Source organism: Zeugodacus cucurbitae, chromosome 5, assembly GCF_028554725.1.
Source record: "Zeugodacus cucurbitae isolate PBARC_wt_2022May chromosome 5, idZeuCucr1.2, whole genome shotgun sequence".
NCBI lineage: Eukaryota > Metazoa > Arthropoda > Insecta > Diptera > Tephritidae > Zeugodacus > Zeugodacus cucurbitae.
This window is the reverse complement of record NC_071670.1, coordinates 73,462,640-73,488,695: the sequence shown is the minus strand read 5'-3', so window position 1 is coordinate 73,488,695 and position 26,056 is coordinate 73,462,640. Positions and strand designations below refer to the sequence as shown.

At 34.2% G+C, this 26,056-nt stretch overlaps 2 protein-coding genes across 5 annotated transcripts; one reads left to right on the top strand and one right to left on the bottom strand.

The window, feature by feature from the left end:
• Positions 1-409: 409 nt before the first annotated feature.
• On the bottom strand, positions 410-24,251 carry LOC105212772 (blood vessel epicardial substance). 4 transcript variants are annotated; one of them, XM_011185016.3, is made up of 8 exons: positions 23,553-24,251; positions 20,070-20,924; positions 6,286-6,443; positions 6,023-6,125; positions 5,504-5,653; positions 5,304-5,439; positions 1,743-1,775; positions 410-1,142 (listed from the first exon to the last, which is right to left on the bottom strand). In XM_011185016.3, the coding sequence occupies exons 2-8, from the start codon at positions 20,709-20,711 to the stop codon at positions 1,078-1,080; spliced, it is 1,287 nt and encodes a 428-aa protein (XP_011183318.1). In that variant the 5' UTR covers positions 20,712-20,924; positions 23,553-24,251; the 3' UTR covers positions 410-1,077. The 4 variants fall into 4 exon arrangements, with proteins under 4 accessions (XP_011183318.1, XP_011183317.1, XP_028896426.1 ...); XM_011185015.3 differs by lacking the exons at positions 410-1,142; positions 1,743-1,775 and adding an exon at positions 2,511-3,653; XM_029040593.2 differs by lacking the exons at positions 410-1,142; positions 1,743-1,775; positions 23,553-24,251 and adding exons at positions 2,511-3,653; positions 23,056-23,365.
• On the top strand, positions 12,202-17,325 carry Tmem205_0 (Transmembrane protein 205). Its single transcript, XM_011185014.3, has 3 exons — positions 12,202-12,997; positions 15,078-15,319; positions 16,271-17,325. Exons 1-3 carry the CDS (start codon positions 12,555-12,557, stop codon positions 16,717-16,719), a joined length of 1,134 nt encoding a protein of 377 aa, XP_011183316.1. The 5' UTR covers positions 12,202-12,554; the 3' UTR covers positions 16,720-17,325.
• Positions 24,252-26,056: the final 1,805 nt, after the last annotated feature.

The following is a 26,056-nucleotide window of genomic DNA, read 5'->3' as shown; positions in this document are numbered from 1 at the left end:
ATTTGAGCTGCACAATAGAAGACACATAATTAAATTCAATTATAGTTTAATAAATTTCAAAAATATAAATTTGTGCATATTTACAAAAACAATGTTTGTAATTTTTTATTTTATAAAATAAATAAATAAACGAGTATTAAATTTTATATACGAATTAGACGTACATATGTGGTAGTATAACTCTTTCTCTGCATGTATAAAAAGAAGTGGCCTCACACTCACATACTATTGTCCAGGCTTGTTAGGTAACATATAAACCTATTGTGCAAAGTATTTAAACAAATACCTATATTGATGTTTGGCAAGGCTTCTCTCTCAATCCGGGTGTCTTTTAAACTTCCAATAAATAAAGCCTTATTGTCACTAACAAACATACGTTTATACATTTATTGAAAAGAAAACAATTAGATTATATTACACTGTATCTATTGAGGTTTTATTAGAAACATAATTGATGAAACCTATGTTGGTTAGTATGTATAATACATATATATACGGATAGGTATGCGAACCTCTATGTGTAAATTATGTTGTAAATGAAATGAATTTTTGACTTTGTTAAAGGGGTACAAAACAAGTAAATAATTATTATGAATACAATTTTGTATTATTTGACATTATGTGTTATGAAATTATGCTTAATCAATATTAGTTGTATAATATATTTATTTCCTATTTAAAAAAAAAGAAAATCGCTGGTTGATTTAAGTTTCAAGTAACAGAAGAATGTTTGTATGTTTCTCCATATACATCTTGGATACCTACATACATATATTCATATTTAAAATTTCGTATATAATCGAATGTATGTATTTACTAGCTCTCTGTTATTACTGTACAAACAATGCAAGAATTATATAATTTTCTTATTTGCTAATAATACTTAGAAAAATTCCATTCGCACTTGAAGAACTGCAGACTTTGACTCCATTGCAACCGTTCATGTTCTACATTAGCCGACAATATGTAATTATGCTGCCTTTACATATCTATTTCAGCATGGGCTGGGACATATTCTGCCACTTTTACTCGCATTAACGTTTTTACATCTATGACGTACATATACATATGTAACACTCACACAGCCGTCTCATGATCAGTCTCATCGATTCTACCTAATCGCCAAGAGTTGGGATCGCCCGCTGCAAAAGAGTTTTTAAGGTAGTCATTGAAAATGAATTAAATAACAAATGTATATATGTATGAAATCGAAAATATACATATAAATAAGCAATAAATATAGTTATAGCGAGATTGAGGATAATAGTTATGTAAAAGCGTGAGAGGTTTTTTTCAGAAATCGGTACTGGACGTGTTTTCATAGATATCTTTCATTTAATACGGAAATACATACTCATGTATAATTACCATATATCAACAATGCTACACTATATCAAAATTGATCAATATAAACCGAGGCTTTGGTATAAATTCGTACAGGCCAAATGAAACGTACTGGATTAAGTCAATAGTATGCTCCGAGGGCACAAACTATGTGGATTATATGGATTATGGATTAATACATTTTTAAATAATGCGAACATATTCTGATGCTATACTATAGTCTATACTGTTCATCCCTAATCATATAGTAATCAAGTTACAAGAAAATTCTACGACGTGCGTTAAAAAGTTAGAAATGGTAACTCATATGTATGTGTATAAAATTTGAAAAATACATCTATGTGCATACATATATTCATACAAACATACACATGCGCAAGCATGCATAATAAACTTACCGCAATCATAGTACTTCGATATCCTTGGAATGGCTGGTGGTATATTAACGCAATATTTTTGTGGGGAAAAGAAACGGTAACAAGAGAAAATTTAAAATTAAACCAAAAATAAATTTAATTTGTAATATTTAAACAATAAATATATAATATGTTTGTATATATGTATGTTTATAAAAATTGAATCTGCAAGAAACACTATCACAAATGTGTCCATTAGAATTGAGTATATACATACATATAAAATAGGGAAGCTTATTGTATGTATTTACTAAGCCATAAGTACTGATTGTGATATGGTAGCAATGATCTGAACTTTGACTTTCTTTCTTAATGACGATACGGCAATACTTTCCCCGGTCTACTAATTTGTGAAGTCAATAACTTTAAATTAATTTTCCAAATATCCACAGTTGAACTTCCATAACTCAAACTTATATAACTCGAACTCTTGAATTGACAATAGAATTCAAGTTTCATACAAATTACCTTCCATAAATCGGAAGTCTCTCTAACTCGAAGTTTTTTTGTGGATTATGGTGATTCGAGTTAGGAAAGTTCAACTGTGTTATAAAATATTGGTATTTTTTTATTTAAATAACTAGAGACTTATTGAGGTCATCGATCAATTGTTGCTGAGGTGAATTAACAACTGAAAAGTGTACCGGATACATACATACAGGTTCATTATTTCCGAACTACTGAATGTGAGTCAGAAAAAGTTTGGTGAACGTTAAAGGATAACGAATTCAAAATTAAAATAAACATGTTTTCGGTTATTACAAAAATAAGTATTTAATACTCAAAGCAACTAAAATATATAAATATATGATACAAATACTAAAAACTGAAATAAAATTTAAAGTATTAAGTTTACACGCTTTATGGAATATGCAACCTAGAACTTAAGAATAATATGATTTTCATACAAATGTACATAATTGCAAAACAACGCAAACTGATACAATTTTGTATTTTCTAAAGGGGAATTGAGAATATTCGGAAAATGTATTAAGCTTCTCACTCTATTAATTTGCATTACGTTGTTACATTTATTCTACGTCGATACATATATATATGCTATAATTAAACACAAAGTCGCAAAATTGAGCTTCTAGACGCTTTCATAAGTTCCATATTTAAGTTTACTATTTACATACAAGTATATACATATAAATCTTCGTAGCAAAGAGTAGGCGTATAGTTTCACATTGCCACAAAGCATTTGTGTTTTAACTTTTTGGTATATTTTCAAATTATTTACGAGTATGTGTATCTATATTAAACATTTATACATATTATTTACCTATTCAAATTCAAAGTAGCACTTGAAAATTCGATTCATTAATTATCTCTTATAGAATTGATCTTATAATAACAGATATTACGAGCTTTAGAGAAGATTTTAGATCGTTGCACAAAAAACTACATTTATTCATATTAAAAAATAATGAAAGAAAAACAGATAACATGAATACAAAAAAATTTACAATTTTAATTTTTTGTTTTTTGAAGAACTTATTTTTTAATGAACTCATAGCTATAGGGTGCATATGATGTGTTGTGCGCGGACTTAAGAAAACAGTAGAGTGATCTGATGAATATTAGTGGTGAATGAGTGGTGGGTATATGTGTGTGATGGCCGTTTCAATTATGGGGGCGTTGGTGGAAGCATTAGTGTTGGCGGCACTTGCATTTCGTCATTTACGTTTGCGTCCGAGTTTGCGTTTATGCTGCGCTCGATCACATCGCTTTTAGCCGATTAGCATGGAGAAGTTAACTCTTTGCGTGCGATACTTTTATGCCGGGTGGTTGGCAATGTAGATTTTTGATTTGTCGCTTGCACTGGCTGATTTGTCACCATATGCAGTGTATTAGTTTTATAGGTACGGCCAAGTAAAGGTACATGCTCTTCTAAAATAGAACAATAACATAAAGAATAAATAAATAAATGTAAGGCATGAGGAAATAAACCATACGGTGTAAATAAAGATATATTCGGATGCATGTGCATTAAATTTATGATATTTATGTATATATGTATTTGTGGAATAACAAAGTATACAAATTGTCCAATGGTATATGTGTACTTTCGTAATGTAAGAAAATATATATGTTTTTGATGAGAAAAAGTACCCAAAAATAGTTACATTAATAAATCAGACAATCCAATTAAAATATGTACTATTTTCTTGCTCAAAATTATAAATTAGTATGATGCTTTCCTTTGATACAAAGTATTGATTGCTATATAATATTCCTAAATGTTAAATGGATACATAGTCTTTTTCACAATTTAAAATAAAGTTTGTTTTAAATCAAAAATCTTGAATCATCTTGCTCCTGGAAAGTAGGCACGATCTCGCTAATTCAACTTATTTCTGTATTTCAACATTCCCATTAAGCCCTCTTGCTGTTTGAAAGTGACTACAACCACGTACACTTGCAATATAACGTTCTTTTTTTCATATTTCTCAAACATGTGGTATGTTCAAAAAATAACGGGAACTGTTAAATTTAAAATTTCACGGATTTGGAGAGTCCAATTGTCAATCATTGCTTACTTTGTCTGTAGCAGCCACTAAGGTGAGACGTGTTTTTATGAGCTTTGTGATTTTCGTTTAATAAAAACCCTCACTTCCTTGCTTGTTCGTGATTTCTGGGCCAAAAACAATACTGTAACGATGCCCCAGCCTCAAATGCGTCCCATATTCGCGAACATGGCTCCGTGTGACTTTTTGCTATTTTCTAAAATAAAGAGAAGTTCAAAAGATCGTCGTTTACTAGCATACGCAAAATAGCTGTAAGAGCCAAAGGCTATCCCAAAAAGCGAGTTTAAAAAGTGTTTCGATGATTTTAAGAAGCGCTGGCATATGTGTAATATCAAATGGAGACTCTCGTCAAGGCGTCAACATTAATATAGACGGATGAATAAATAGTTTTTCAAAAAACCGAAAATTACCGTTATTTTTTGAACACTCGTCGTACTATATTTTCTATTGTTTAAAAGATCACACACACTTTTAACGAATTATAAACATTTCACTATTTATCTACGTACAATTTTAAAGAATGCAAACATTAAAAATAATTAATCTAATTAACATTGGAAACACATTTAAACATAAGAAACTTTAACTAAGCAATTCATTCAAAAGTAACATATTTACACGAATATATATTACATATATAAACCGAATGGATCAAGCAATGAAAATATGTATCTACAATAACATAAATACATATGTATGTACATACATACGTACTAGTATTATACTATATTTGGGTATAGAATTATCAACTAAAAGTAACTTACGAAGAAAATTAATTATAAGATAAACTTTCACTATTCCTAAATGAAGTACTCAGATATACATATATATGTATGTATGTATATATGAGCATACATATAATATAGTTTGATTATTTGTATGTATTCGCAGGGTGCCACTATTGAGACCCAAATTCTGCATTCAAATTCTCTACTTCCCAGTCTATACTAAGCACGTACATATACGAGTACATTCACGAAAAATACACATGCCTATAATGTCATGAACTTACCCTGAAGCTGGCGATTTATTAATGCCGTTAGACCATGTCCTTCCACATTTTTCTTCATGATCAGCATAGGCTTGTCTTCGGCATCATCATAACTGCCCGATGGCAAAAATCCATTACTGGCTATCGATTCGCTTACCTATGAATGTACGAAATGCAGATAAACCGTTACATCGTGTTTTATATGAATGATATAGACCAACCTGTGTGACTTGCATCAACTTCTTGACAACGTCGCGGCCCAGAATGTGATCAAACACTGATTGTAGAAACGGTTCAGCCATTATCGATAATTTTAATTTGTCGCGATGCCAAATGAGAACACGTGACTCTTCCATAGCCATAATAGATACCTGAGATTATGTTGCACGCATTACGTAAACATTTTGAAGATAAACAAAGTAAAATGAACTATAACTTTGCTATAACTTTCCAATAATACATAAATATGTAAGGATATGCACATAAAAGTCACTCACTCGGGTATGAAGCATTAAACAATTTCAACAATCCTACCCTAATTAATTACAATAATTTAATGAAATCTATATTTCTTTTAAATAAGTATATTTTACAGGAATATACATATTTAATTTTACATCTTGATATTTTCATATTCCATAGCGTGTTTATTTACATATATATGTACATAGGTACCAAAAGTATTCTGATCTCAGTGAATGACTTCGTTTGCAATATTACAGGAGTGTATACATATATACCTGAAAATAATCATCGGTTGATACTCCAAACCATTCCGGCGAATCTAGGAACTGATGTGGAAATACTATATGCAAAGCTCTCTGATTCTGTGATACAACCAATCTATGTAAAGAGTATAGAACGACAACAAAGAAAATGTTTCAGTTCAGTTTTGATTGAAATGCTTTTAAAATTCCAAATTGTGATATTCTACATTGCCTGCATTCATCATCAGTATATGAAGCTTACATGAGCCATGAGAACGTTTGTTGTTTCAACTTACTTTCCAGATAGTACGAGCGACAGACTGTCAACTTTGGTAACTTTCTCTTGCGCGTACACTTCCTGGTACTTCAAGGATCGTATTAGTTTCATACAACTCAGAATCTTTTTGAACTGTTGTCTCGTCACGCGAAGCGGTTTAAATAAGCTGGCATACACCTGAAAGCATTTCAAAATATCTATGAGATCATTAACTCATATCAAAACATACAAGCATATATACAAATATTAATATCATGTATATATTTAAATTTTCAATTAAAGTCAATCATTAAGAAAGATATCGTAATATAAGCATAATTCGAATATCTTAGTATACTTGGAAGTTATACGTCAAAGTTCGCTGCGCTAACTTATGCGCCGTAGTAAATCATTTATACTACATATATACTGCCCACATACGCCGTATACGTTTAATATTTATCGGTTATGCGTTATGACAACATGTCCATTTTCATTGCGCTTCATTGTTATTCAAGAAAAATGAAATGTCAAAATCACTCGTCAGTGCTTGAATATAAGAATAGCAATGACAGTGCATTATTCTACAACTTGTTGCGCAGCACCGGTAAATTCTAATAGTAAATACGTTATGCCATATCTCTCTCTCATACGCTTCTGCCAGATAAGCGTCTTATTGAACAAATGAAGGACCCTTATAGAAGTTGTAACCTTCCATCGCATGACCCTTTAATGAGCTTGGTATTGAGGATGGGAAAAATCGAATCATACGATCGGTCGTTAACATAAAATATATAAAGTGCTATAATAAGTCACAATTCAAAAAAGAGAGTTCAAAGAATCCCAGTACGTAGGTACATTTGTTATAAAAGTCAAGAAAAAATATAAAACTACTTTGGACCCACCGTCGAATAACCGTTGTTTAATGTACACTCTTTTGAAACTATATCAATCAAACTCAGCAGCAACTGGATTGCATTTCATGGTTTATCAACAGTTTGTAAATAGACTAAATCTGTCTGCAACCCTCTAATTTCAGATTCTTTCATTTCAATCTAGCATGTTTAGTATTGCTGATTTCCTATACTCTAGTTGACTTTATATATCTTATGTACATGATTCAATTTGTGAGTATTACATACTAAAAAATATTTTCGTAAACAAACTTTAGAACAAAGAAGACGAAATCGGTTCCTCCCCTAGCTTCTATAAACACAATAATATGGTTTCCGGCCCACTAGTTAACTTCATGTGAAACATATTGGTTAGAATGAATATATCGAATATGTCATGTGAAATATTTTCATTAAATTATGCTTTCATGTTTTCTTAACCATAGTAATGTATTTAGAGCTAAAAATGCATCAATACGGTGTAGAACGTGCTCCAGCTCCCATATACCCCATAAATGATTTCCGTCCATCTGTTTGAGTTTATGCCGAATATATCGGCTAATAAGTGAACATATTATTTAAATAAAAATTGAAATTTGTTCCCTTATATCATACATATGTATATGTAAGTGTATGTATAAACGATTATATGTATATATTAAAATGGTTTTAATTTGATTGAGAACATTAGAAACAGTAGGTTAGCATATAATATATAAATATATTGACGGCGCCAAATAATCGTGTGGGCAATTTATCTAAAGTATCCTGGTAACTATGAACTGAAATGAAAGCGAATATCGAATATCAATCACTTCGCGCACACATGTATCTCATAGACAATCAAGGAGTCGATAATTACATACTTATTGTATTTGCGCTCATTTATAGCCATCGAAATGGCACAGTATCAAACTCAAACAATGAGCTAACAATGAACTCACATGGCAACAACAATAACGACTACAAAACAAACATAATGTCGTTACAAGTCAAATTACCCAAAAAAAAGAAAAAAAAATACCGACCAACCAATAATATCACGAGTGTCAACGTTATCGAGGCGAACAAGCATTACAGAATTGCTTCTCAAGATCCGCAAATGTGCTTATATCGGCAACGCAGACATCACTGATAACACCAGAGTCACGTACGCCACTCGCAACCGGCCAATGATCCAACGATTCAACTGTCCGGTAACTGTAATTACCAACACCAAGCAATCTAAAGTATATCCAGCATTTCTCACCCTGAGTAATCTTATAAGCCTGAGCACTCCGAGGTAGTAGTATATGCTGACAATATTCAGATTTGCCATTTACAATTCCATCCGGTAGAGCTGGAGCGCAAACAATTTGCGGAGAATCTCACACAACCATCGGCAATAACAAAAGTGCGCTCAAACCCTCCTGCACCGACAAACGCGTTACATCCTTTATCACCGTTCAGTTCAAGCCACCCACTGGCATATTTGAGCATAACTTTGGTTTGAATCGTTTATGATGGTTTCGTATAATGAGAATGAGTATGCCTACATTTATACATATGTACATGTACGTACATACGCTCATCCATATGGGTGTAGGTGTATTTTAGTACCCTCAATCAAAAAAGTAAAATGAGTAAATGTTTAGAAAGCGAATTTACTAAACTAAGGCTCAATAAACTCATTGAACATGAAACAAGTATTCGCCAATGAGCAACTGATCTTTAAATTGACAACTATCTAGTCATTTCATACGAAGATCGATTGTGAACCAATAAATGCAAGATATATCAATGTGTAAAAATAAAGTCAAGCCTGCAGATACTTCCTAAAATTTACAGTAATATTAAAGTGTCTTTGATCCAATGTTTACTGCAATGCTCGTTGACTTAGGATACTATTGACCAGCACAGTCATAAAAGAGCTAAAGAGTCATACATATCTCACTTTTTGCTACAAACAGATATGAACATACATATATACATGTATTTCTAATGGGAAACCCCGGTAGGTAAAGCAGAATTCATCTATCCGCTCGTATAAGCATTTTCAAGTCCAAAACTAGACCTATTCCAAATTGATCTATTATCTACATTTATTCCATACTTCGCTGCTTGTGTTGGAACCTTTCTCTCTTGTCAAAAAGTGTACATGGAACCTCAATAGGAGTAACTGTGTCTAAAATCTGATCTTATTTTGTCAATGTTCAATTTGTTCCAGCTGTTTGTTCGATTCGCCACCATCAAAATTTTAGGGAGTACAAGTCAGTTTATACTCGTATGTATGTATAAGCAGTCTGTATCAAATTTTGAATTGTTGAATAATCTTTTGTAACCTTTTATTTAAGAGAGAGTGGTACAAAGCTTCAAAGCTTAAGCTATAAACTCACAATAGCTAAGAGTGACTAATACGTTTTACTATCCGTTATGCGTATCATGATTGCAGTAATCAACGTTTCTTAATAAGTAAGGGAAATACTATAAATAACTACTATTAAATAAATGTTGCTAAAAAAAGTAGTATGATAGTATAATTATATAATTGAATATATTAATAATTTTCTAATCCACCTGCTTCCGACAAGAAATTCACTCACATACACATTCAAATTTACATTTATGAGGTCAATGCTCCACTCGTCCACCCTGTACGTATTTGGGGATTTTTATTTTAAACAAAATGTGCTCAAAATTTCATTCAGTATTCACATACATTGTATGATTAAGACTGTGATGTGTTGATCCCTAGGTCACAAGATCGTTAGAATAAAATCAAATATACACAAGCCCACATACATTACAGAAGAACTGATTATGGCTAGTGAATTATAAAGTTTATTTTGCCCGACAATGATTAATGGATCTTGGTTTTATGGTGATCGTGATAACATCACTTTAATGCACTCTCATGCGCTTTCAAGGCATAATTCCAATCAAAATAATATAATACAATAACAACGAAAACACAAACATTTGCAAAAATATTTACTTTCCACCACCTATTCTCTTGATAGGTGTTGCGAAGTGTATTTCCATTCAAATGCTACGAATTGAAATCGCGCAAGGTCTCACGTGAGCCACAGAAGACACATACGTATTTGGCAATAACTTATCGCCAAAGTCTACAATTAACGACGTTGTTTATCTAGAGCACTACTAACACAGCGAAATGATTTCAATAATTTCACAAAAATTTCGTAAAGAATCCAAACAACGTATGTATGATGACGCCCGCTTGCTTTCGTCACAGGCCCACTCATTCATTCTTATACCAGCACATACATATAAAATGCTCATATGATCGTTTGCGATGTGTCCCGTGGCTGTATTGGCCCCCAAAAATCGAATATTGTTAAAATATGTCTATTTATGTATGTATGTATGCATGTATACTCGTGCACAGATAATTATGTACACAAATGTTTAGCGATCTTATCCGTTGCTATGGGGATTTTTCATACTTATAGATGACGCAGCTCTTGCCGCCAAATGCAGGTATGATGAGCAATTATTGTACCCACCTTTGGACGGCGCTTCTATCATGCACATACATATATACAGCAGAGGAATATTTAGTCGACTATATAATTAACTATATAATTTACATAAGATCTAAAACTGTTACTGTGCTGTAACTATGTAATGAACATATAAATGCTATAAAACTGTATAACTTTATAATTTTCTTCACTACATTTTTCCCATTTAGGGATTTTAATTTCGTATGTTTGTACAAATAGCGTGGGAACTTTCGAAACCGCGGAATGTGTCACATTCTTGAGCTACTAAAACATTGGGGATCTACATATGGGTAAAATATGTATGAAACAATTTTAACTAACTGTTTTGCTCTGATTCATAAAGTACAACGTCATTTAGGTAAACCACTTAATTAAAATCAAAACGTCAATGCGATGAATCGATTATTCAAATTGTACTACTTAAAGTTAAACTTCAGTTAAATTTTTCATAAACACGCATATAAGATCCTGGAGATCCGAGTAATGCATGAGCTGGCAGTTACATCCCTAATGGGAACATATTTTTTACGCCGTATATAAAGCTTTTCTATAAAATTAAATAATATCAATTAATAGGTATGTATATGTTCATGGTTTTGTAAATATTTTTGTTGTCTATAAGATAATCTTATTCATTCATTCCTCTATCGGCCCAAATTTGTCGATTTAAATGATGTACTTAAGAAAATTTAGAAAGGAAACTGTTGGGTTCAGTTATGAATTTCAATTGTTTTATTACGAGTATTTTGGAATCTGTGTGCGAATAGATCATATGTGTATGATCATACGAATGCGAACATGCATATATTGACAGAATGTTCTGAACAATAAATAAATTTGCGCACCATTCGAAAGGCGCTACTTGCGTGCATGCCACTCGAAAATTTGGACGTGAAGTGACATTAATACGCCGTCCCGTGAAGGCATGATGACAATCACAATGTCAGTAATAGTGGCAATAAAGACAAGTACCATCACTGCCATATTAGAAAGCTGTAAATCTCACGTAATTTCAAGGCGGTACTCTGTCAACGGACATTTAACGTATAAGTTATATCACATATGTACATATTCATTTATTTTTCTATCCACGTGTGTGTAATGCACCCGTGCGCAAGTGGGCCAATCAGTCCCACTTTATTGTACTAGCAACATTAAAGGGCGACATTACGACGCTCCCTTGATAAATTAATGAGTTCGCGAATTTGATCTGTGTTTAGGGGGTATACATCGTACATACTCGCATCTGAATATACATAAATGCCAAGAGAAGCGTTTACTTACATATGTTTTATACTCGAAACTCTTACGTTTCCACAATTCAGCGGTCGATTTGAGTCAACTGAGTGAATGAGAAACTTGTGCCTATCGAAGAGAAAATGGTAGAAAGTGGGGCATAAAACATATGAACAGTGCGCTCGGAGCTCGCTGAGGTTCTCGGAGCGACATACGAACAATGACAGGCAAAGTGATCTTGGACAATGTTGGTGACGGCGGTGTGAGTGAGAATGTTTTGCACGAATATAAAACCTCACTGCAGTGATAATTGAATCAAAAGCGTTCAATACTTCGACTAGTCTAAGTATCGTGCGAAAGCTACGGTACGGTCAAAGCGAAGCAGTTAAGGTGGAAGATCATTGAAGGAATTGCAAGTGTGAAAAGGCTTTTATCGAAAATAATAGTGAATCGATCGAAACCCACTAACCACTCTAATATTAAATAACAAAAAAACAAACAAACAGTGTACCAACAAATTTTTAAATCTATCAATCAGAAGAAACAAACAATTAAAGTGATATTAAAACAAATAAACAACAAATTACATTTACGTACATATGTACATGCTCAAGTTCATACCGTGTTCCCTAGAAGTAACAATTTAAAACAAAACAACAAAAAACAAAAAGAATATGTGTCAAAACTCCGGTCCCGGTATGCAAAGTGATCAAATTCGAAAATTCATAGAGCATGGAATGCCCGAGAAAATTGTAAAGACGGTGCAGTATACAATTCGGAAACGGGCTGCTGCACAAAACTCCCACAACGCCAACAACACCAACATGGATGCACATAATAAAGGCGATGTCAATGCCATGAATGCACTCCCTGCGGAGCCGTCTAAAACTTTAGGCATTCCTCGCATGTGCGGCCGTTTCCGTAATCAAACAACGAAGCCCGGTGCTTCATTGCAGGACAAAATCACAAACATCGGAGCTGCAGGTGCCGAAGAGATTCGAGGTAGCAAAGCTCAAGGCGATATGGACGCACTCGCCGTGACAACTGAAATGACGAAACACTTCGTGCAACGAATGTACGGCATTGTGGAAAAAATGCAAAACAGCAAATTATATAAGTAAGTGTTCAAATCGTACGGTATGCCAATTTGTGCATAATTTGTGCATTGTCTGTAATTAAGTTGGCAACAGCGCGTTGCTGGTGCAAACCTCACCGATTTCGATATTCTGCGTGTGTACCTACATACAAACATACATATACATATACACAAATACATATGAGAGATGCAAGAATACTTCTTTTGTGTGTTGTCATGACGCTTGAACGATTAAAACTCTGTTTATTCATTAAATGTATGTACATGTGTATGTAGGTGCATATGTGATACCTCTTGCCATCCGTTAAATTCACTGACGAGTATTTGCTTGCACATGTAATGTTCTTCTTCTCAATGTTAGCGTTGTTTGCGCAGTGTCCTAATGGCAATGTCATCACGAGCTTGTGAACGATAAGAACGTCACGCCAGCCACCGTTTAACGTTCACAATTAGATCAGTTCTGCACCAGGTGCTCTATCAGATATATACATTCTCGCACATATTGTTATTAAATAGATATATGTGTGCGTGTGTATAAAAGCTTTGTAAGTTTATCTACGGACGTTCACGCGCTCGCTATTGGAAAGTTTCCGTCTGAAAACACAATGCAGTTGATAGTCGATTTGCAATCATTCAGACAGACGCACACATGCACGTCGCGTGTACATCGGTGTTATTTGTCGATCAACACGTGGCTCTCTGTGACGTTATGATTTAAGTAATATTTAGCAGTATATTTGTTCATAAACGCGTGTTGTTTATTACTTGAGATACATAACTGCATCGTAATCGTGTATGGATCATCAAAAGAATACGAGCCCTCAAAACGATGCAATTTCGCAACATTCACATACGAGTACGTTTAGAGTTAGCTTAGAGTTTGGCAACTTCTACTTCAATTTCGAATTGCTGTAAATACCCATTGCAGTTCCGTTGAGAGTCATTCAGTTGAATGAAGGAACTTAGTGTTTTGCCCCTGAAGATAACTTGACACTAGTGCAAAGCCTTTATATAGTGCAGCAAGAAAACCATATCTATTTTCTTAATACTTCATTGTGAAATTAATGTCGAAAATCTTCAAATGCACACGACACCTATGAATGAATATATAAAGTATAAAATTGTAAATTCCCTCAGATCGCCAAGTGCATACATATGTGAGTACATACGCATAAATTTCTACAAAGGTAATATCATCTCAATACTGTCATGTGACATATACTCACATAATCGCATGAACACACTTATGTTTGTCCGTGTGCGCTTGATGAAATAATGCGAAACACAAAAAATCTGATTAGATAATGACACAATAAAGATCGCTGGTGCATAGTTCACATTGAAATGCGGCTTAGTACGACACTATTAAGTTTATAGCATTTTTATTAAGATTTTACACAAAGTAATTAACCATCCTTCCGAGCTCATCACAACAATACTACATTTGTACATTGAACCAACTGCCGCTGCTGCTCCTAAACCCTACTTTACATATTTCATTATATGTATGTACATATGTATATCCCACTAGTCAATTGAGCGCTAATAATCCCGCAAACCACGGTTCCAATTTGGCTGCAATTTTATTTTTTATACGCAAATTTTCTCATCTGTACATTCCATGCGAATGCAGTGGCGATGATACCATCGCTCGAGGGTTCATGATATAGCGCTGAATTTGGAAAGCATGTCTGTCTGTGTATAGGGAAGGTGATAGCAATTTCGCGGCTCTTGCGCGAGTACAACCGTTCTGGTACCAAGTCAGTGCTCGTATGAAAATTTAACCTCATTTAAATTGCATGCGTTTTCGCACGTACGCCATTCCGCTCAGACTTCTAAGCGCATAAATATGCACAACGTGGAGAAAAAATCAAGCTTTTTTCACAAGAGTGGTTTTTTGCCAGTTGCACACTTGGTGCATTCACAAACGATATTACCTGAACATATCAAACTCATGTCTAAGGCTCATGTCGTCGTGTCAATTCGAGCAACATGAATCAATTATAATTCGTTTCAACGGTCTATAAATACGATCGATAATTCAAAATCCCACCGAAATGTATTTCATTTTACTAACTCTTGATATTCAATCGATTTACAGATTGCTGACGAGAACAACGCAACCAGCCCACTTAATTGCCGTCTGCGTGCTGACATTTGTTACTTTCACAGTGTGGCCAGATATAGTCGACACCCGCAACGCCTCCACTAACACAGACTCGGAAGAAGCTTCAACTTCAAGCGATCGCCGAACTCAACGTCATAATACTTTGGCTGCAATCGCATACTTAGGCGCATTCGCCACGCATTTTGGTGCTCAGATATGGATGACATTCATCTCAGGTAAAGTTCAAATAGACAGACATATCATTTATAAACTAAGCTACATTCATGCTTCATTTGCCCCGCTCCAAAAGACACTAGTTACACATTGGTCCGTATACAAACCGATTTTCTGTAGAAAATATAACCAATTACTCACGCATATATATGAATATGTGCGTATATGTACATATATTTATTTATAGGCATACAAAAGTGGAAATTTTAAGCTAGCAAAATATGAACGGCTTATGTCCGTAAATTAAATAATTGAGAAACGGTTTCAGACATGCAAATGTAATTAAGTTTGTTTTACAAATGAAGTGTATATATAAAATTAAATCTCTCCAAAGAAGTTGGATAAAAACAAATAAATACGATCGGGTATGTACCTGTGCAGTTGCCATTAAGTAAAACTTGCCTGGTTGTATTATCCCTGATTATTATTGAAGAGTGTATCCTAAAACGGGTAAACATGTAGATATCCCGATAGTGTCCTATATGGTTGTACATGTTCATGTGTTTGTACATACATATGTGAACGTGTTAATGGTTTCGCACCTGCGAAAATGAATGCTGGCGACTAAAATGGAATTTGCAAGCAGTTAACAAATTTGACTGCCGTTAATTATGCATACATATGAATGATTCAATGGCAACACACACACATACACGTATAAATCACTACGTGATCACTAAAGCGGAGTTTGATGAATAATGAATTAGCAGCTCTGTTTTCGGATAATGAACGGAAATAAAAAACCGTTTATGGAACATCTTTTGTGATTGAACCTTAAATTCTTAAACTGGCGAAGGTCAGCATACTTGAACTCTGTATGACAGATATAAACAATACATATACAATCCTATTATAGTGCTCTTTTGAAGTATTTAATGTTAACATTATTTAATTTTTTAGTTATGGAATTTAAAATTCATTTAATTTATTGAAAATTTGTTTTTCTTTTTCAGGCTTATCATTATATTTCTCGTTGCCACGGCATATTTTTGGACAATGTCAACAGATTCTGTTCCCACGTTATTTTGCTATGAGCTCAATACTGAGCATAAGTATGCTGATACTCTTTGTGAAGTACTTCCTCACCTCATGGAATGCAACCGCAATAGCGCAGCTGATAGCACTGAGTGCCACTGTTTTAATTGAGATTACCATACGACTCTACCTCGCGCCGCCAATGCTGCGACTCATGCACGAGAAATATCGCCTTGAAGGTGCTGTCGGCAGTGGGCGGGAGGTGGGCTCACTGGAGCAAGGCGATCTCATTCAGTGCCCGCACTACCAAAGAATTCATAAAACGTTTCGTCGCATCCACATGACGATTGCCATGGGCAATATGTCCGTATTGTTAGCCACATGCCTTCACTTGTATTTTCTCGCATCGAAAATACAAATTAGTTAAGGTTGTTAAGTGGATACATGCATTTGATATTATCCCAATAACTGGAAGTGACAACGGTTCAAGCAACTCAATACCATTTATAACCGTATTTTGATTGAGTTGCAACAATTTGTGGCAGCTACCAGACCACCGACGTACTGGGTTATGTATGCGGATGTGACAGTATCCAACTATATACCAAAAAAATTATTGCATTTGTATAATATAAGAAATTATTAATATAACATAAGTATGTATTCTTGATGGTATTGTAACGCACAGTCGTATTAGTATAAGTTATTTTCCCCTCGGTAAAAATCATATTCTCATCATTCAAAAATATATTCGATAAGTTGCATTTGAATTAAGTATGCGAATAATAAGAAGAATTCATAATTATAAACTGTGATACGCATAAAACATACAAATAACCAACCACGCCATCCCAAACCCCATGACCCCACTCATATAAGTCAGTATACACCCGATAGATAATACCCAAACAAGCATACAATAATAAACACATCAGATCCAGCCCATTTAACCATGAAACCAAATTAGACAATTTTTTCTCATGTTCACGATTGAATGAATGCTTACTAATATTATCTAGGATGAGTGCGTATAGTAATATAAGTCATACACATACACAAGTCTGTTATTCATATTAGCACTATTTATGTACGTGAATATTTAGAGGCACTCACGGTGTGTTTAGTAAATTTTAAATTACATATGTATCGAATGAAATATAGCGATTTTATGATTATTGAACCAATATGAATTATAATTATGTAACAAGTACAATTATACTCATCTAAGCTATTTGCATGCTTTTAAATGTAATATAATCTCACGACAAAGTGTATAATGAATTTCAACCGACAAACATTCGAGATAAGTATCTCATGGAATTGAAATAAAGACGAGATTATAAAATCTGCATTGAAAAAAATATCCTGTTTTAGTGGTACATCCTTAAGTTAGGGAACATTTAATCATCTACTCGTTTCATTTATAAAGTATAAGTACTAAATTAAAGAAAAAAAAATTAATTTTAAATTAAACAAGTAAGGAAGAGCTTAGTTCGGTTGGGACCGAACATTTTATACTCTCGCAATTTATTTATTTATTTTTATTAATATTATATAATACACAATTTGACGCCCATATTCGTCATATATATTGTATAAAGTTCATTGAAAGTTGGAAACCATAATATTAGGTTAGAAGCACCGAGGTCCTCGTGTTTGATATATGGGGCATTGAAAACCTATGGTCCGATTTCGGCGTTTTTTTTTTTTTGAAAGGAGCTGCCACACTATAAATGCAGTATTTATGCTAAGTTCTGTTCCGATATCTTCACTAGTGATTAACATATATATTGTAAAGTAAACTATTCAGATCGACTTCAAAGTTCTGGTATATAGGAAGTAGACGTGGTTGTGAACCGATTTGGCCTATTTTCAGAACATATCATTGATAGGTAAGGAAAATATTACAAACCAAGTTTCGTTGATATTGGTCGAGTAGTTTCGGAGATATGGTTTTTGACCCATAAGTGGGCGGAGCCAACCCACTTAAAATATTGTATTCCAATTTGTGTGGGGCTCTTCTGTACCTTCTTTATAATGAAATTTATGGTTTCTGGTATTTTCCCTTACTGAATTAAAGCATTTATAGAAGTTTTCAAAAAACTTAGTAGGGGCCACGCTCACTTCTCCAAAAAAATTACATCCAAATATGCCCCTTCATAGTGCGATCCTATGTACCAAATTTTATTTCCATAGCTTTATTTATGGCTTAGTTATGGCACTTTATGTGTTTTCGCTTTTCGCCATTTTGTGGCGACTGCCACGATTTTGACCATCTTCGAAAGCAACCTTCCTATGGTGCCAAGAAACAAGTGTGCCAAGTTTCAGTTACAGCTTCTAAAGTCGGACAGACAGACATTCGGATTTGAATTCCACTCTTCACTCTTCCGATCACTTTGGTATATATAACCCTATATCTAACTCGTCTAGTTTTGGGTGTTACAAACAACCCTTATGTGAACAAAACTATAATATTCTCTTAACAACTTTGTTGCGAGGGTAAAAAAGAAACGGAACGGAACAGAAAGTTATTATCCAATAAGTTATTATTTGGATACTGTAAAAAATATGTCCTGATTTTATATTCTCGCAACAAATTGCACTAAACGAGATAAATGATCGGAGCGATCCTCCAGATTATTCACTTTTCAAAATATATGTGTATATACATAAATGCAGCACCAATTAAAATCCGAAATAAACATTTCCAAAAAAATGTTTCTTCAAATACAAATCGGACTATTAAGCCTCCAGACAGCGAATATGGGAACCCTAGTGGCAATGGCTGACTAGATATCGAGTTTATTGGTCAATTTGTAGGGTATTAAAATACCCTTCCTTAAAACGAAATCAAAAAGACTTGAAATGTTGAAAGTGGCATACTCTATCATACATACTGAGTGTGCTCTGAGTCAAAAAATGTTTACAAGTGGTACAAACTTTTCAAATAAGGTCGAGGAGATGTGAATGACGACGCCCCGGCACATCAACAACCAATGAAAGTGCTGAGAAAGTGAAGAAAATTATTAAGGAGAATCGCTGAATCACTATATATCAGCATATCGGTTGGCTCATGCCATGCAATTTTTTCGGAAATTTTTAACATGAAGCGTGGGACAACGAAGTTCATCCCAAAATTGCTGAATTTTTACCGTAAAAACCGTAGCATAAACATGGCTCAGGAATTGTCGAATGACGTTAACGGCGATCCGAGTCATAACTGGGGACGAATTATGTGTTATGACATCGAAACCAAAGTCCAATTGTCTTAATGGAAGACGCCAGCAGAGGCAAGGCCAAAAAAAGCACCGAAAAAAATCGCTGAGAGAGCTCAAGATCATATCAAAAAGTACATTGCATTGGAAAGCACGCTGACGGCGACCAAATAGAAATTGATGAATAAATTAATATTTTTAGAGAAAAATTAAAATTCAACTTATTTTTTGAACAGACCTCGTATGTATTGGTCAGAGTTATTGTCTTGGATATACCGTGGTGTGGTGGATCTTAAACTAAATATAATAATATGATTATAATTTTTGTTAGTTATGTTGATTTTAGCATTATATGTCGGATACCAATAAATATATAGTAAAGAAGGTAAGATACGAAATATTTATTTTAATGGATTCATAATTTCAAATCATTTTTTATATGTGTGTGCTTGCAAGAAATATGTTTAAAAAAAAAAAACGGTCTAAGAACTATACTTAATATGCATCCATATTATTCTAAATTACACAAATAAATCGAAATGAAACGGTAAATCGTACTTACCCCTTCAATTTCTTTATCGAATCGTACAGGTCGCAATCGACACAACACTATTATTAGGTAAATGAAATTGACGATAAAAAATAGTCCAGACCAGATCACTACATCTGGCTTACACTCCACCAAATAGCCATACATCGCCATCAGTGTACAACCGATGAGAATCAGCGCTCGCAGCCATAATGCACCAAAAGGTCCATGAGGTGCCATAAACGCTAGTAGAAAAAAGGCATTACCCAGTTGATAATAGAGGTGATGAGGTCTTTCCCAAATAACACACTGTTCGATGGACCAATCGCCTGGATTGAGAGATCGAAGTGTTCCATTGTTATCCCAAGTGATGGTGCCACTGCCCGCACTACTGCCAACCGAGGTCGCTGTATGCGCTATCGAAGTGCCACTAACAGCATCTGTGGTCAAAGCTTTAACATGCGCGCCTTCCGTGTCTCCAGTAACTGTGGATATTATCGGCATTGTGCCACTTATCACAGCATCCCCGTTATCTTCGGCAACAGCTGTGTTTACCACCGCAGTTGTGGCTGCAGCCACCGCTGTGGTCGCCAGATTAAATATGCCCAAGTGAATGCCTGCATTGAAATTCGTTGAGTCCACCAAACCCAGCGCGAGCGCACTTATGAGCAACATATTTCGTTTCGCTCTATACAGAATGTAAATGATTGGGAGCAACAGCTCTGAGTCATTCGGGCTGAAACGTTGTATATTTTCTTTCTACATATGTATGCAATGCAGAATAATCATATGGTAAGCCTTATTACTAATCGGTGAAGTGCTATAGATAAGGTTCCTTTGCATCTCATTTCACACGAGTGGTACATCCAAAATTTATGATCAAGCTTTCTGCAAGACAAACGTGTATTTTAAACACAATTTTAAATAGAAATGTATGTACATATGTATGTATGTGCATATGTATTTGATTGTTGCTACTTTTTAAGATAAGATATACATATGTACATGATAGCTACAATCAATTGTGGGCACAGAACTCTCTTTTTATTATTTCTCTGTTATAAATATTTACATGACTACAATCTAAGTGAGTTGAGATATTCCCTTAGACCTTTAAATTCTTCAACCTCCGCCATAAGAAAGTGCCTCGAATAACCTTAGAACATATCGAAATTAATTTCTTATATTTATAACCGATGAATATTGTATATAACTTAAAGCGAGATTAATCGGGTGTCTCCAAGATACAATTCGACATGAATTAGGTTAAGGCTTATCTCTTGCAATTGCAATTACAGTCGAAACTCTCTATAATGAATTCCAAGGGACTGGATATTTACTTCGCTATATAGAAAAGAAAAACAATTTTGTTCCTTTTAACATTTTTTATTTCTAATAGTCAGCCAATCGATGACAGCTAATGTAAAGTAAGTAGTTTTTCTAATTCGACTTTAGCTTTTTTTGTTTGGAGGCACAAAGCTATTTTGAAACATTAATCTAAAATGTACTACAAATGGGCAGAAGATATACAATATATTACTAAATAAGAGTCATTTGAGCTTTGTACACATACATATACACAGTAGATACATATGTATGTATGTATATACACAGCGCGTCAACAAGTTAACGTCCACCAAGCATGCTTGATTCATACCAAAAATAATCCATAATATATATTTCAATTAGAGCTATAAAATATAATAATAAAATAAATAAAAGAAGATTACACGTGCTCGAGCAAAAATTAGACGTATTCTTTCGCTACTTATTAAGAGGTGGGTTTTTCTTAGTTTCTGCCTTTTTAACCGTTCAGTTTTGTTAATCACCTTTTGAATATTTGATTTGTACGCTTTAACACCACTTTTTCTTTAATCTTGACAGATTAAATTAATCAACTAAGCACCACAAAAAATTTGGGAATTGTGGTTTCTAATCTGATGGCGCAACATACATGTAGTATTTTTCATCGAAAACAAACCAAGAAAAATCGGTACTTTCATGCACTCAATTTACTGTTACAGATAGATAAACTGTCGATTTAAAAGCAACAAAAACAATAAAGCATTTTCATGGAATAGGAAATTGGTTAAGAGCCGTCAAAATTGAACGAAATAGGGACGCTAGTCTGATGACGCGCAGTGTATTTACAGTCACTCAAACAAGTGTTCACATGTTTGCATAGTGGCTTCGTTTGTCTTATTTCTATTAAAATAAAATTAATCGCCCTATGGAGCCACAAATTATTGGTGGAAGTTTTGGCTGAATATTATAAGTATAAGGTGAATTCATCGTTCCAACTATGCTGTCAAAGAATCCAATATCTGGGGTCATTATAGAACCACCACCAAACATCAGACTTTCTATAACTTTGCGAGGCTGAATTCATAATCCGTATGTTTTATGTTGCCACTTTTGAATCATCTTTATGACGTTGCATCATTTTTGTACGCCAGCAGCAGTACACTCTTATAGAAGATTGTACCTTCTCTATTTAGCTCTGCAGCTCGTATTATTTTTTCCAGCATCAAATTAAAGAAGTCACACGAGCAATATTGAACGAAGCAAATATCCGCAATGGGTTTCGAACTACGGCCAAACGAGTAGTAAACATGAATCAACTCACTTTGTTGAGGGTTAAGTTGACAAACACTGTGGTGATGACAAATTAAGCACTTTGCTATGAGTTTGGTCGTATTCATTTTGAGCACTATGCGGAGGTGGTTGCCATGAGATGGAAGTGGGTGTTGCTTATACTCGTACTACCTCTATATTGTTTTTTATTTAGTTATTAGCTTTTTATGATTGTAAATATATACACACATTTTAATAAACGCATTAATGATGTCATCGAATTGATTTTGAAGTAAACATACTTTCAAAATCGTCAAACATGCATCGATTTGAACATCAACAACGAGTATACAAGTTAATGGTCACGGATATGCGGACTTACTCGAAAAGTTTTTATTACAATGAAACCCTTACTAACTTACTGTAAATCTAGTGGTTTAAGTACCTCAGTAATACATATACGAAAATTTGCAATCACATAGAATAAACGAATCGCTTCCATTTTAGTCAGCTGATTTCATATTGCCGTATCGTATAAAACAATTCCAATTCCTTCTTATTGCGTCGAGCTGTTGTTGTACTACCTAGCTGTCGGTCTTAATGTTACCTAATTCGATTTTTCACAAATTGTCTTCGCACAATAATATAAGCTCCATTGCACAGTGGTTTATGGGTTGCATAAAAGCGAATTTGCATACTTATTTAACTGCATGTCTTTTAGGTAATAGTCATTAATCACTTTTCACTGTTTTGGATGAGATTAAATCCGCGAATTTGCCCTAGCTCTTGAATCAATATACGATCAACGACGCTTGTTTTGTCATATGAATCAAAATTTAAAGCTCACTCGCTAAATATCTTTATAAACGTGGTACACACACACACACACACATGCGACATTTGTATACGCAGCGAAACAATTCGGGGGGAATAAATACTCACGTTTTCTTTAGGCGGCTGTTTTGATTGTAGGCCTCATTATAACACTTTCATCACTGTTACAACTTTTTGAATATAGTTATTTATTTCAATATTATTTTTAACTATTTCGATACTAATAATCAAACATTAACTTCAGTATATACTTGTATTTTGTGCTTTAATATTATCTACTTCTGAACTTTACACCCGTACACTGCAGGGGGTGGTTGTTGGCTTATGAGAAGTCTTCTTTTTGAGAATTTATATATGTTAATACTTGCGTGTGCTGCTTTCATTTAATCACAATCAATTATTGGTTATTTTGTTGTTATAAGTACATGGACAGACATTGCCAAAAATACATATGTACATATGTGCCTTCACCTTTCATTTCGCTGTAAAAATTAGAGTACCACAATTCTAATAACCGTTTATAGATGTGTGCATGCGTATGCGTATATATGTATTGAATATAAATACTTCGAGTAAAAAGAACTACAAATAATCAAACTTTTATCACTTCACTGCCACTCTTTAAATCTTCATTTAGATATGGAGTCATGGGATTGCAATAAACACTATTTATAAATATATAATTTTCTGTTTTATTTTGATTAGATGCTCCCAATTTAGTAAACTTTACAATATCAATAAAGAAGAGAGAACGAATTAGACGAAAACTTTTGAAGCCCTCCACACAATAATTTACCGAAATCGACTACTCACGGGTAGTGAGAAGAAATTTAACTAGTCGCTTGTTTATCGAGAGTCTGTCTGTCTGCCTATCTACCACGCAGCTGACTACCCAGCGCACAAAGTACTCACATACCACAATGTATGCATATAAAGTGTGGTGAAAACGGCTCGCACATATCCATACGCACATGCATAAGTCAATGTGCCTTCATCTATTTTATCTACTTTTGCTTGTGCATACGACCACTATGTATGCGAGAATACGAGTAGATTTAAAGAATAAAGGAGGATATTGGTGAACAAGATGAGGCTTCGGAGCTGTCTATATAAAAATAAATATTTGTTCAACATACTTTCATCTTTTAAAAGAATACTGTCGATAAAGCTATTGTAACAAAGTATTTATAAATCTATGCTTAGCTTGCCTGTGAAATTTGAACTCCTAATCGGTTCACCCTAACGTTCTTCAAAACTCAACATTGTATTGCAAACAAACTACAACACCAGCGGAGAGACTACACTCATTTCACCAAGTAGTCAAACAACCAGCTGAGAAGTTGGCAAACTCATTTTTATATGCATGCGTATGAACATGTGTGCTGAAGTGAATTATTACTTCATTTAATTTTAATTCTTTACTATTTCAACGGAACGATTTTGTGACTCCAAGTAATTTTTTGCTATTTCTCTCTTTCGATACTCCATTCACTAACATACCAACATACACATATGTATATATTTCTGTATATGCTCATAAATGTGTGGACGCATTTAGTCATCATACACATAATGTGGTATTTCAACTAATGACGTCATGCAATTCTTAATTTTCATACACATAATACAACACACATATACATTTATTGAAGAAGTCAATAAAGCCCCTAAGTGAAGTACAAATGCATATGCACGTCCAGATGGCTTTTTGTAACTAACTATTTTTGAAAATGGAAATATATGTACATACATATGTATTTAGTTATTGTAATCAAGATATATAGGGATTTGAAATGGAATTCAGAAGTTCACAGTTATACGTCATAAGAAACTGACTGATTTCAGGTTTTGACTTATGTATATACATACACACTTAAAGTACATGATGCTCTAATCTATTATCAGAGGATTCCCTAGTCCTTTTGGGATTTAAGAGAAAGTGTTATAAGACCTCAAAACGTGCGCACATTTTGAGAGGGACCTACAGTTTTTATCCAGTTATGAACAGGGTGTTCATAGCAGAAATATCTTCGAAAGTCTTCCATTGCCTACCTCGGGGCGCCCGGAAACGAAACACATACATAATTTTAACTTCTTTTTTTTACCATAACGGAAGCATACATACATCTGCACATTCTTCGGTTGTACACTTGTGTTCTCTTGTTGTGATTGTTTTTATGTATTCAGCTGTTATTTTAGGGGGTTATTTTACTATATAATATTATAAGAGCTGCAGAGCTAAATAGAGAAGGTACAATCTTCTATAAGAGTGTACAGCTACTGGCGTCCGCCGATGATATCGATATCATTGGAAACAACACCCGCGCCGTTAGTTCTGCTTTTTCCAGACTGGATAAGGAAGCGAACCGTATGGGTCTGGTGGTGAACGAGGACAAGACGAAATATCTCCTGTCATCAAACAAACAGTCAGCGCATTCGCGTCTTGACTCCCACGTCGCTGTTGACAGTCATAACTTTGAAGTTGTAGATAATTTCGTCTACCTGGGAACCAGCATTAACAGCAATAACAATGTCAGCCTGGCTAGGTCATGTTGTTCGAATGGATGAAAGTGCTCCAGCTCTGAAAGTATTCGATGCAGTACCCGCTGGTG

Coding starts and splice junctions, on each gene's coding strand:
- Tmem205_0 (XM_011185014.3), top strand. CDS start 12,555: ATGTGTCAAAACTCCGGTCCCGGTATGCAAAGTGATCAAATTCGAAAA. Junction 12,998..15,077: donor CAAAACAGCAAATTATATAA/GTAAGTGTTCAA, acceptor ATCGATTTACAG/ATTGCTGACGAGAACAACGC. Junction 15,320..16,270: donor ATGGATGACATTCATCTCAG/GTAAAGTTCAAA, acceptor TTTCTTTTTCAG/GCTTATCATTATATTTCTCG.
- LOC105212772 (XM_011185015.3), bottom strand. CDS start 20,711: ATGTTGCTCATAAGTGCGCTCGCGCTGGGTTTGGTGGACTCAACGAAT. Junction 6,444..20,069: donor TCGATAAAGAAATTGAAGGG/GTAAGTACGATT, acceptor AAATGCTTTCAG/GTGTATGCCAGCTTATTTAA. Junction 5,654..6,022: donor CAACCGATGATTATTTTCAG/GTATATATGTAT, acceptor ACATAATCTCAG/GTATCTATTATGGCTATGGA.